The sequence below is a fragment of the Tigriopus californicus genome, chromosome 12, assembly GCF_007210705.1.
Source record: "Tigriopus californicus strain San Diego chromosome 12, Tcal_SD_v2.1, whole genome shotgun sequence".
NCBI classification, from domain to species: Eukaryota; Metazoa; Arthropoda; class Copepoda; order Harpacticoida; family Harpacticidae; genus Tigriopus; species Tigriopus californicus.
In genome coordinates this window covers 10,396,528-10,409,724 of record NC_081451.1, presented here as the reverse complement: position 1 = coordinate 10,409,724, position 13,197 = coordinate 10,396,528, and the positions used below count along the sequence as shown (strand labels likewise).

Sequence of the window (13,197 nt, the reverse complement as noted above, 5' to 3'; positions counted from 1 at the left end):
GAAAACATCGACCCAAAAGGCAACATTTTGTAGGTCATGGTCCATTGGTCGAGTTTTGTTTTCTTCCGGAAAACAATTTGATTCCATCACACATACTGCTACCATCAAAGTAACATAGTCGTTAATACATTGTCATATCTAGTGGCCAAATGAACCGTCCACGATTAGCAAACTATGATTTTAGGTAACAAAATTAACACTTTATATCAACCAATAGAGCTTAAATTCAAACGAGCAACTATTGGCCTTGGTTCAACCACGGACTTCTAGAGATATGGACTGCAAACGGAAGCAAAAATATCCTATCTCCTAAACCGCTCATCTTATTCAAATAAGCACTTCATACGACCACAAGATCTGGTCGAATAGATGAACTCAGCCAAGTTTGAGCCTAAACCTATGCTTAGGGAACTCAGTAGACATGTTCAAAGTTATGTAGTAAACACTACATAAAAGTAGAATTTTCGGCCTGCTCTGGTCAGCTACATAAGCTTTTGACAACATAACTTTGAAACGATCGACTTTGCGTGTAAATGACATAAAATTAACCTACCTTCAATTGAGGAGATCTACGTTTGTTATTTTATTACTTTAATTCGAAAAGTGGCTCAGAGTGGCTATGACCAAGAGCAGGCCGATTTGCCGGGAAACTCGTTCGCAGTCCATATTTCTAGAAGTCTGTGGTTCAACCTAGGGTCCCTGTATGCATTAGTCTCTAATTGAACCGTGAACCACTGGAATATGGACGGAGAGCTGCTTTAGGTGAGAAATAAAATTTTGAAACCTAGTGACGACATTCGTGTTCATTCAAATGAGACTGACTACAGGCCATTGCAGATTACATATTTTAGTTTTCAGCTTGATTGATCCACTGGATCATACGTTCTGCTCCCTCAAAGGGCAATAAATAACTAGACACAGAATAGATTACTACAAAGAGGGCCCACTCAGGCATTCTCTGTTGAGTTATGTATTGTTCTTTAAAGGGGCATAACTTTTGATCCAATCCTTTGATTGGGCAGCGAATTCAAAGTCACAGGTGCAGCCCCACAGGGTAGATTTCAGAAAAATGCAAGGTTGTTTGACTTGGTTCCAAAATGTTAAGTTTTTTTATCATTGCATCCCCGTCCATATTCCAGTTGTTCAATAAAAAGAAGGCGTTTTTGGTTGCATCAGCATGTTTGAGTCAGACTTTGACAAATATTTGATTGGCATTTCAGAACACCTGAACATACAATTGTAAGCTCAAGCCAAGCACAGGGTGTGCCATTTAAATCTGCCACCTCTTTGAAGCTCCATAACTAGTGATTGGTTCGTCTAAACTCTCAATTACAGAATCTGGCGAAGAACATCCAGCAATAATTAGAAGCAACGCTGATTTTCGAGATTTCTGACCTTATACATACCCACTAAGGATAATCAGGAACATAAGACTAGTTTTGGATGACTTTAATTTCGACTATGGGACTGTGGGTAGCAGCAAACTCTATGAAAGATCCAAAGGCGAAAAAATGGTTTTGCCAATGTGAATGATCACAATCCAAGAATGTTTGTCTGAGCCGTTCCTCGGAAATTTAAGAACCCCTGTTGACCCTTCAGATAATTGTTTGCGATCATTTGAGGAATAACTTCAGCAAGATGGATCCAAAAAAATGAAGGACAAGGGCCCTTCTGAAGAACTGCTCGAAATTGTTGAGCATGCTCCTATGAGAAAAACTTCTTCATAAATCAAGTCTTCAACCATGGCACAGGTGGCTGGTCAAAAACACTAATGAGGTCCCAAGAATGATGAAAATCATGTTTCCCCCTGATCAGTTTGGAGGGCAACAAACTTCGTTTTTAGCGTGGCTTCTAATTGATACTGGCTGTTCTCACTACTGGTGTGATCAATCTGCCTGCGACTCAAACTTTCAAACCAATACTGCCAATATTGATATTAAGGTCAAGTTTACTTGAATTTTCGGACCCAAAAAAACAAACATTGATTCTGTGAGGGAGAATTGAGTTGAAGCCGTCATTTTTGATATCTAAACTCACAAGAAGAATAGTTTACTTCCGTAAAATTATCATTTAGTATCTTTGACGAACCAATCGCGAATTTTGGAGCTTGAAAGTGGCGTCAGATTTAAAAGGCCCACCCTGTAGAATAATTCAAACCATCGTTCATTACATTTCCCGAAAGGAGTTTTAAAAGCCACAAACTCTATGGAAAAGCCCACGAAGAACTGAATCAAAAAATGTGATTGTATTTTTGGTATCACAATGTCATCAATTAAAATGCAGACCATAACGATTCCGAGGATCAGGTGTACATTTTCTTTACAAACCTGATCACAAACTTCACCGTGATCATTGAACTTATCACCTTTACGTGATGTGTCATGACTCCCAACAATCAGATAAACAATCACTGTCACCGCCATCATGACACCTGAAGAGCTCTCTCTGGAAAAATGTGTCACTCGTCCGATATTGTTTCAAGCTCTTACCAAATCATGTCTATATTCGTTGCATAAACTTGCTCCAGTTTTGGGTTCAAAGTGGACGAATGACGGAATGTGCGCCATGTCAAGATAGGAGAGTACTTCGTCAGTTCACTTTCATCTAGTTTCAATTGGACGCCGTGGGAACATGTTCCAGATCTGTGGTGAGGTTTCCCCTGGTTGGGAGGAGGTCAAGGCCAAATTCAAGGCCAATTTTGAGAGTGGGGCGGATGAGAACGCCCAATTATGCATTTACCACCGGGGCCAAAAAGTGGTGGACCTCTGGGGAGTGGCCAAAGGCACTGACTTCAATGGGAACTCCCTTACCCTATCATGGAGCTCGAATAAATCCATAGCCTCCATTGCCATGGCATGGTTAGTAGACAAAGGACACCTTGAATACCATGATCTGGTAACCAAACATTGGCCCAAGTTCGGGCAGAACGGCAAGGATGCCATCAAGGTCGAGGACGTCCTTAGACATGAAGGCCGTCTCCCAGCCTTTTCAAAGCCCATCCCTGACGAGGACCTGACTCGGGAACGCATCAAAACCAATGCAGTGGGTCGACTCATCGAAGAACAGGTTCCACATGAGGTTCACCCTGAGTCACCACGGGAATACCACGCCCTGACCCGCGGCGCCATTTTGAATGAGATCTTCCGGCGCGCCCATCCCCAAGGTTGGACCATTGGCGAATGGGTGGAAGAGATCTTGTACAAGACTCAGGGCCTGGATTGCCATTTGGGCAGCTCGGATCCGGCGGTGCAAGATCGTTTCGTCTGTCCTCGTATCCGATCCCTGCGGTACATCTTACTTCAAGCACTCAACCCCTTCTCCAAAGATGTCTTTGTGGGTCCTAAAGCCCTCCTCGCCATGGTTAGGACCGTCAAGAAGACGAGCAGCAAAGGAAATAACAATGCTTTGTTTCTGGCCAGTCTGAGAAAAGAGGACAAGTTGCATGTCATTGTCAAGGCCATGGCCTCGAAGGAGGTTAGACGCACCGAGATCCCCAGTGCCAATGGTTTGTCCACTGCCAGGGGTTATGCTAAATTGGGCGCCATCATTGCCAATAGAGGAGTTTTGGGGTCCGGAGAGAGACTCCTCAGTCAAACGGCGGTTGAAAAGATGGAAGCCAATCCCATACGAAGGCCCAATATGGCCATCCTTGGGGTCGAAGACAACTTTAGCCAGGGTGGATTGTGTGTGTTTAAGTAAGTTTGACAGAGATTAATATGTTGTAATTGTTGTCAGCAATGTTAACATAATTTGACCGTCCTTAGCAAGGATCTTGGCGAGCACCATTTGGCCAAATCGATTGGGATGCTCCCCCGGGATGGATATATCGGTTGGTTTGGTTTGGGCGGCAGCGTGTTCCAATATCACCCTGAGAACCAAATTGGGTTCGGATACGTTCCGACTTTGCTTCATTGGGAGGATGTGGGAGGCGCCCGTGGAACGCAGTTGCAAGCCGTGGCCCTTAAAATTGCCAAGCGCATTGATAGCGCCAGATAGAACTTGTCATTAACTTGTCAAATGTCTATAAATATATATGTACTTCTTTTAAGGATTTGAATTGCCCAATCATGATCCCAGTGGATGTTATTCCAAGTCAGACTTGGACAAATTCTTGACCAAATTTCCTGATCAACCTTTTATTCAAGAGCCAGCCAAATCCGTCGGCTTTAATTCGTTGATAAATAAGATATTTGTAACACGCGCGTGATCTTGTATCAAGAGCAACGGGGAGTAGTGTATTTTTTGTTCTCCTAGTTTCAGCTATCGCTTTTCACAGAAATGCACGTGGAGAGGGCAAACCTGATTGAAGTCATAGAATACCACAATATTATATCAATTGAAAACTAAATAATATAAGATTGATAACTCCTCTCTTCCATTTTGAAGTGCTGGGGATCCCGTTCCCACTAGCGGTAAGTAAGTTCGCAAAATATGCGTTTCAAGGACAGTAGCAATATGAAAGACTGACATTCTCGAATAAAGCGATATTTGAGCACTTTCATCAAGTGACAATGTTGATATTTTACGTATCTGAAACATTACATTTTTTACGGCCTGGAAAATATCTGTAAAGCAAAAAAAAATCTGTTTTCCGCATAGAATATCTTTTGCAAATATCTTGATGGACATAGAGGTTGTTCGATGGTTTTGAGCCTTTGTGTGACTGGATATTTATTGCAATGAGGGACAGGTATCTATACATAGAAACATAGGGCTCATTAATACTATGGATTGAAGGGGGAGAGCATATGAAATAGACAAGAACATGAGAAAGGTCTACTGTGGAATTTAAAAAAACATTTTCTTTAGTTTCCATGTCCGCTTCAAACTTTATTTTTTTGTTAAAGTTGGTTAATATCAAATATTCATTTATACCTTAGAAATACGTCAAACACTCCAACGTCTTGAGAGGTTTTTAAAGACTCTTTCCTTGACCACTATAATAATTTCATGTTATTTATCTCTATTAATAAGCAAATTCTCAAAGATTTCAATGTCCAAATGCTTTTTGGAGCCATTTGTCGTCCTGAGAGTCATTGCGTTTGACTCCAAAATTTGCCGTTTACCTTGAAACAAAGAGTTCTCCACCATAAACATTTTCCCACCTCCTCACGGTGTTCAAAAAGCCCTATCAAGTTTTGGTCACTTTTATTCACTTTAAGGGATGCCGCCTTACCCTCCTGGACAACGACGTCCCACTTTCCACACCCACTCGTACGTACCCAAATCGTTATAAAAACTAAAATTTTTAAAAACCTACGCAATGTAAATTGGGAGCTCATTTAGTTAGCTCTTGAATATAAATTATGAAATAATCTATGTCACCGCTACTTAGTAACATGGGATTTAGTGGTCCAAATTTCAGCGTTTTTAGCCCCAAAATGCCCCGGTTATATGTTACTTATTTTAACTAGAGGGCTCTAGTTTCAACAAAGTCTTCAAGAAGCGACAAAATCTATAACATTGTTTGTCGTATGTATTGCCTTCAGAATTCAAGTGAATGCGTAACTAAGTGTACACATGATGATTGTAAAACACACATTCAAAGATTACACTGTTAGTGCGTTTTATGTGACATTATATAGTATTTTTAGCTATTGTAAGACTATGCAAGAAGAAGAACAATAATCTTTCGTTTTCGTGATAAGGCAAATGCAAATAATTTAGTTTCAAGGCTCAGAACAGCTGTCAATTTGATATAAACTGTACTTCTTGTTGGGGATGTTCACTTGCACTTAATGTATTGGCCATAGTTGCCCTGGAATCATAATCCACAAATTCGAATTATCTCTTGTCAGTGCAGGCACCTCCATTACTTCTCATATTATGCACTCCATGTCTTCAACTAAACCATGCCACTCATTAACCTCTATTTGTTTGATCCTGCATATCACGCTCCTCCAGACCGTATTTATCTAATTCGTTTTTCGACCTAGATGCATCTGAGTCAACCATGAACACTGAAGTGAGTAACCAATATTACACATGTATTTCACCTTTAAATGAGGTTCGACTCGAAATACCTAGGGTACGCTGAAGTTGCGTAATCCTATGTCAAACATAGAGACGACAAACAAAAAGATTGAGGAAACAGGTTTGGAAGAAACCCGTATGTGATGTCAACAGGCCTGACGTTTTTAGGAAACTCCACAGATTCTCGTTAAAGGCGCAGGATTCACCTTGGATGAGTCAGTCGAAGCGCTAGCGTCCAATCTCGCACACCTTGAGTTCAACAAGAAATCCAATCCAACATCGCCATGAAGCCGATTATTTCAATCCTGTTTGCCTTGCTCCTTGTGACTGGAACCATGTGTGGTCCAATCACCAAGGAGACGTTCCACTTTCAAACTCAAAACACGGCCCATTGTCTGTCCAAAGACCCAGAACTCATTCTGGATATGTACCAGATCTTGCCTGGAGGCAATGAGAAGGATCTGTCGAATCAGGCCATGATCATTTATGTAAGTCTAATCATTTTCATTCAGTTAAGGACTTCATTTGAGTTGATTGGAATTTTCCAATAAATGAAGGCATTGGTAACATAATTTTGAGATCGTTACCAAATTTGAATCTATTTAGAATCGTGTTTAGGCTGGACTTGCATTATTTATAACCACCAGAGGTCGCTGTATAATATCTTTGCAGAACTGATATTAGTTTGAAAGGCATGCGAAATGAAGTGCTTCGGATTTCTACGGAAGAACAAGACTAGATTTTTTTTTCTGCTTCACTTTTCGGCTGTTGTTTCTTATCATAAGCATTCACGGGAAGTGTGTTGCTGGATTCCGCATATGTATTTGTAGCGAAAATGTCCAATTTCGAAGATTCATTAAACCGTTACCAATGGCCCTACTAAGTGACAAAGATTTGAAGGGCTTTGTTTGTCAAGTGGAAATATCATTAGGTCTTGTTCAAGCCAGATTCAGATTTGAATGACTTTGGAAGGTTATTGGACGCTTCTTTCTTTTGTTGTCAGTTACTAGGTCAACCAGAAAAACAACAGCATAAAAATCAACTAATTTCTCCTTTTACGAAATGTAAATCAAAGCAGTGAGTCCGAAGGCGATATTTTCCTTCCAAATCCGACATTTGTCAAAATTATCATTTGTGCTGTGTACTTCCCCTTTTGTTTAATTGCTTCAATAACAATCCAAGATGTGCAATGTTGAATTGACGGCACGAGTCGCATGACCACGTTTATTTTACGATGAACAAGCGTCTAATAATTCTTTCTCCTCCGTTTCAGGAAGCCACTAAGGACTTGATTCCTCACTACAAGGTTTGCTTTTGCCAAGATTATGGCGTCAATTGCAAGATCCTCGATGGAGCCAATCTTTAAATTTCAAATCCTGACAAATCTACCAAAGCCAAAGTGCCAAATCACGTTATTGTTTGTTGACAAATTATCAATCTTAAAGCCAAATACAACCAATGTTACAGTCATCTTATCACTCTGAAATGCACGTCATAAAAATGACAGAAGAGGTCAATTACGGAAGAATATGGATAGCTACGTTACAAAAAGTCAAGCTGTCGTGTTTATATGATATTTGCATTGGAGAATCCAAATGCTTTTGTTATTATGCTTACTCTGTGTCCTACATTTTGTCTTTTCAAGCTCGATGATCCGATCTTCGAAAGAAATAGAAAATGAAAACAAACCTCTTATCTTATCTTCCAAGCTTTTGGAAGTCATGTTGATTGTCTTTGTGCTGGAGTCACGTTTTTGAAGCCATGATCAGATTTAGAAGAGAAACCAAGGCCAAGGGACTTATTTTATTATGTGCTATTGCTTTGGTGTTTATGTTTACATGCCAAATCGTGTTCAAACCCTTGAACATCAGTGACATTCCAGAGCTCAAGAAGTTCGCCCAGGATTCTCAAAAGTGCGACCAGATAAATGCAACTTTCCCAAAGACATATTCTAAACTTAGATGTGATGGTTCCACAAAGTGGTTGAACTCAACCTGCTTCTCAGATGCTAGTCTTTGGTTTCCAATCTCGGATGGTGCGATTGACTGTTCCGGATTCGTGTCTTCCACCAATGACATTAATCGCAATTTGTCTATAGTATTCATCGGTGATTCTAGAGGCCGACAATTATTTACTTCATTCGCCGGATTTTTCCATAGTCATAATGAATCGGTGTTAATTCAAGGGCAAGTTGCAATGAATAGGTTAAAAGTGTATTTCGTCTCCTCTTAATCAAACTTTCTCGATGTAGGAGTTCTGGGAAGACGTCTCTACGGTCTCTACCACTATCGCACTTGAAGCTTCCGAATTGGGCAACAGAGGGAGCGCTTCAGCAAGATTTCGAAACGTTTGGATGTTTTCGTGAGAACCTTTGCTTCCATCTCCTTTTTGTGTGGGATCCGTTGCTGGAGGAAGAAAAACATGAATTGGATGCCAAAATGAAGCATCCTCAACCAGACCTAATTCTGGTTTCGGTGGGAGTATGGTACCTTGCAGAACACCGGAAGCGAAATCACTTCGACATTCTCTTGGATAAACGAATATCTATGCTCGGTGGATTGACATGGAAGCCAAAGGTTAACGAGATAGAAACATCTAAGTTATTCTGAGTTTCGAGGAAAATTCGATGGAGCTGTTGAACTGTTTGAAATGGAGCCTAAAGTTGCAAGACTTAATTTGCATTTTTTTGCAAATGAAAAGTGAGTCACTAAACCCAGAATGGCCAGTTTACACTTCAGGGGCTAAATCAGATACGACTTTTTTCCTCTTAGTTTTCAATTGTTTTACATTTTGGTACCGAAAGATCATCTTTTTTGGTATACAGATCACTCATCAAACAACGTGATTTATTCTGGGTCCAGGTTAAGGCAAAAAAATAGCAAGAAATATATTTTTTGTTGATCCTGCAGAAAAAAGAAAGGTTAAATTTGTCATGAAACAACTTAAAATGCTTTGCAAAAAGTACCTTTAAAAATCGCCTTGACCGCAAGCACCTAACATTGTGTCTTCGCTCTTTTTGTCAACCACTAATTTCAAATGATGATATATTTTCAGGTGGTTATTTATCAAACATTTGAATCTCTAAGATATATTGACGGCATCTTTAACCTCGAGGACGTCCACAAAATCCAAAACGAGACTATACTAGTTCTTCAAAAGCATGCTCAAACTACACTCATGGATTCTCATTTACCCCTATTCAGGAAGTACGTGGAGCTTTGTCAGAAATATCCCTTATCAACCCCTGACAAGTCTTGGAAATGTAAAGAAACCAACCATATGGGCTTTGTTGTCATAGATCAAGCTACACGTCTTATACTTTCATTTATAAATTGATTCAGAATTTATGTCTATGCACTTTATTCCAACTGTACATCTTCATACTTGATCGATAACCAATTCGTTGCAATCCTTTCTCTCAAGAGCTCTTTCTGGTCTAACTCATTTCAAAGAGCACTAGAAGTTTTCTTAATGCAGGCCTGATTTTAAGTCCCACCAAGAACATGAAGAAATAACTTGCTCTATCACTACGTTAGAATCTTAAAATTCCATGGTTTATTTCGGGTACGATGCACATTTGCCTGCAGAAGCAACTTCAAATTATGAGAGATGGAATGTTCAATAGTTGCTGATCTTCCAAGATGGTAACATGGTTCAATGGTTATAAGGCATGTTAAGAGAAGGAAATTCAAGGAAAATGTAGTGCGCCAACCCTGATATTGATCAATTTGAGGAAATCAAACATAACAGCAAACCTGTACCGGGCATAGATTGAATTTGTTATTTCATTCAGTTTCCCGGCTTGTTGAAGCAAACAGTATTCTGATCTTGAACCAAGATTTTAGCACAGTGACAGAACTGCATAGAAAATGCCATTTTTTTGAGTTTTGTAGTACAACTCACTCAACAGTTGAAAATTCAATTGGATTCAAGAGCGAGTGCGAGTGAATGTTGGCTGCAATGTTTGTCTTGTTCCTTCCCCCTCAAAATGCTGAAAATCAGTGTTGCAGCATTGCATTTTGCTTGAATTTCCTTTGCTTCACATGCCCTATTAGGGTCACCTCTGGTTGAAATTGAGACCCTCACTCACCAAATGAAAATGAAAACGCGGTAGCGAAAATAATCTTCACCCAACCTTTCATTTTTTATCATTCCTCAGCTATCTTTCATTTAGGGGGGCACAGGGGCAGAATTTTCATATTGGTGAGTAGGAAAAGAGGTTTATGGTGGTGCATTTCATCTCTCACTACTGTTAGAGGTATGACAAAGGGAAATATTTCAAAATTGAGGTCCTATTTTGATGGCTCAGCATCTAATTTCAATCATGTGTAGAGATTTTCACTAAATTTCAGACCACCTTCATCGTGTTACTATTGTAAAAGAGATTTCTACACGCCTTTCACCTATGTCCAAATGTTGCTATTTTAGAGTGCTTTATTTTGGCACCATATTTAAATGGTGTGTTATATGGGGCACAATTTAGTAATTAAAGATTTGTGATCCAGAGTATCAAACATGACGCATCATCAAGTAAGGCTTCAAAAAAGCAGTCCTCTCCATGCTAAAGAACACAATTTCTCAATAAATGTAATGTTGTTGGAGCACCAATGGAGAGGAGCATATCGATAAATCGATCTTGAATTACTATGAAATTATGATAATCATTGCTTCCTAGCCAATTCATTTTTTTTTTACAAAGATTGTACATTTCTGGCCAAAATGACAAGCGACCAAAATCATAATTTTGAAAAATTACCCAGGACCACCAAATTTCCGTCATTAGGTAAAGATGATATTTTTTCGCATTTTTCACGTGTGGCATACTGTTCGTCATTTATCAAGTTCTTTTTTGTTGCCGCAGTACTGCTTTCTAGTGACGGATCAAATATTGCTTTGGCCGTAATATGCCTATCACAGTTTCCGTTATGGTCATTTTCACAGAGATCAAAAGATTTCTGGTAGTTTTTTCTTTACATGGCAACATTTCTGAACAAGATTTACCTCCATAAAGTGCCTTTTTGCATGTCAGAACTCTATATATAGCAAGCGTCTTCATCCCTGGTTGTCCAAATTTTACAATCTTTCAGAAAATTTGAAACTTCAACTTTGGCCCTTTGTTTTAGCAAATCAACTTTAGAGGTCATAAGGCTTTTGGCGAGCTCGTGCTCCAACTACTTCTAGATTGATTTGATGAATTTTGACTGATAGATTCTTCACATTAGTACTTGTTTTCTTCAGGGTTATTATGCATGGTTTAATCACACCCAAAGATCCTAAGGCAAGCTGTTTGATTATTTTGTGCTCATTTCGGACCTCAAATCCAAACTTGTCGCCGCGTGTCGCAAATTGTAATTTCTCTGAAGAATTTTGTCACTGAAGTCAATGAAGAATTCATTGCTGACTCATCATTATTAATTATAACGATACGATTGGAAAAGACAGTAGGCCTATTACCTGAAATAGGAACTGAACGATTGCCCAGTTTCTTCTTCTTAGTCTTGCCGCCCAGATAGGTCAAAAAATAGAAAGTCCCTGGCCCTTCTTTACTGGGTACCTTGGTTTAATCTCAGTTGTTCAGGAAATATCCAATGTCAAGGCCTTTGACCGTTTTGGTTCAACTTCAACCAAAAAGGAAAGCTCATTTGTTGGAAATCGATATCCCTTGAGCACATGTATTCCAATTGTATAACGAAAGGTCGTCCGAAATGTTGAGGAAGTTAGGTCATCGAGAAGCCGTCCAATTGCAGAATTCGTTCAACCAAACCCCGAATCAAGGTAAGTTTTGAAAGGCAATAGGAAAACGAGAATCTCTATTCTCTATTGTACCCATTTATAGTCCCCAAAGCTACCAAGAAAGTAGTGTTTGTCCAACCTGATAGCTCAGATTCCACGTGGACAAATGGAGAGGTCAAGCCCAAAACTTCAGGGTTGCCGATTCGAGCAATCCCAAGGTCTCCGGAATCTGGATTTGACGGGGGCGATGATGGTGACATCTATCACGAGGAACGAGTTCAGAGCACGGGATGGATCCAAAAGCGCTATGCCAATGGTAAGATAAAACACCCCAAAACAAAGCCACTAGTAAGGTAATAGAAACAACTCAAGTTAGAAAAGAACCAGATATTTCAAACACTCAACAAAAGATTAACAGGGTTGCAAAAAACCAAATAAGTACCATTTTTAAAAATTCAGATTTATGACTTTTTTTGGCAAGAATTGACACAAATTGCTAGGGACTACTTTTGGTGGCAGGTGTCTGATGATATCAGCAAAATTTTTGAGGGGTCATCTGGGTACTTTTCAGTACTGTAGAGGTACTAAAAACCCAAGATACAAAGCGTAATATTAGAAAAGAACGTTTTCTAAGGTTTCAAAAAGTTTACTGAAAAAAATAGAGAATTATAAAGTAGGAAAGATAAGTCCAGAAACAGATATCAAAATGCAATGACACATGAACCATTCCTTCTATGGATAGATGAACTGGAACTCTAATTTAATCCTTTAACAAAGAAGTATTAGGCCTCAAAAGTAAAAGTAACTTTTCAAAATTTGACGATGAAGTCATCTTCCTGTTCTGCTTCAATGTCCCCATTTTGATGTTTGAAGCTCCAATTGAAATAACTCATCCAAAAAATTCGATACTTACAATACCAAAATCAGAGTGTGTATATAACATTTATGTCATATAACTTGATTACTTTAAAGCATGATATTCAAAATAAGATCGTTGTTCCGATTGTTCCGATGTAATGTATCAAATATGATAATTTTAGATGATACTTACAGAATGAATGAAATAATAAGATATCAATATAATGATAATATTCCAATGCAATATTCAATATATCATTACGAATATTCAATATGTTCAGATATTCTCATATTCAATGAATGTTAAAGAATATGGTATTAATCTACCTAAGATCCTGCGCCTGGTGATTGTGCAAGAAATTTCACATGAAATTATTACGAATAGTTGAAGAAATGGAAGATGAGAAACCATCTTCGAAGAGCAATAGGAAAAAAGATTTCTGGCAGCACATTTTCGCTTCTATTCCCTCTCATCTTGAAAACAAGAGAAGATACGAAAGGTATCTGATAGGGTGACATAAATCTATTTAACCCTATCTCTGATACTGTACGTCTTCAAAAGCATCCATGAGCTTTGTCCCAACCCATAATTTAGGGTCAATTCTAGTGACCGTAGAGCCTTAATGTGCGTTT

At 39.1% G+C, this 13,197-nt stretch overlaps 2 protein-coding genes across 3 annotated transcripts; both read left to right on the top strand.

The window, feature by feature from the left end:
* Positions 1-2,283: 2,283 nt before the first annotated feature.
* LOC131892032 (esterase/beta-lactamase LipL-like) lies at positions 2,284-4,051 on the top strand. The gene is made up of 2 exons (XM_059241758.1): positions 2,284-3,695; positions 3,765-4,051. Exons 1-2 carry the CDS (start codon positions 2,632-2,634, stop codon positions 3,994-3,996), a joined length of 1,296 nt encoding a protein of 431 aa, XP_059097741.1. The 5' UTR covers positions 2,284-2,631; the 3' UTR covers positions 3,997-4,051.
* A 2,106-nt stretch (positions 4,052-6,157) lies between these two features.
* LOC131892096 (uncharacterized) lies at positions 6,158-9,320 on the top strand. Of its 2 annotated transcripts, XM_059241839.1 has the most exons (4): positions 6,158-6,461; positions 7,247-8,159; positions 8,225-8,549; positions 9,028-9,320. In XM_059241839.1, the coding sequence occupies exons 2-4, from the start codon at positions 7,735-7,737 to the stop codon at positions 9,307-9,309; spliced, it is 1,032 nt and encodes a 343-aa protein (XP_059097822.1). In that variant the 5' UTR covers positions 6,158-6,461; positions 7,247-7,734; the 3' UTR covers positions 9,310-9,320. The 2 variants fall into 2 exon arrangements, with proteins under 2 accessions (XP_059097822.1, XP_059097823.1); XM_059241840.1 differs by lacking the exons at positions 8,225-8,549; positions 9,028-9,320 and having other exon boundaries at positions 6,174-6,461; positions 7,247-7,443.
* The last annotated feature ends 3,877 nt before the right edge of the window (positions 9,321-13,197 follow it).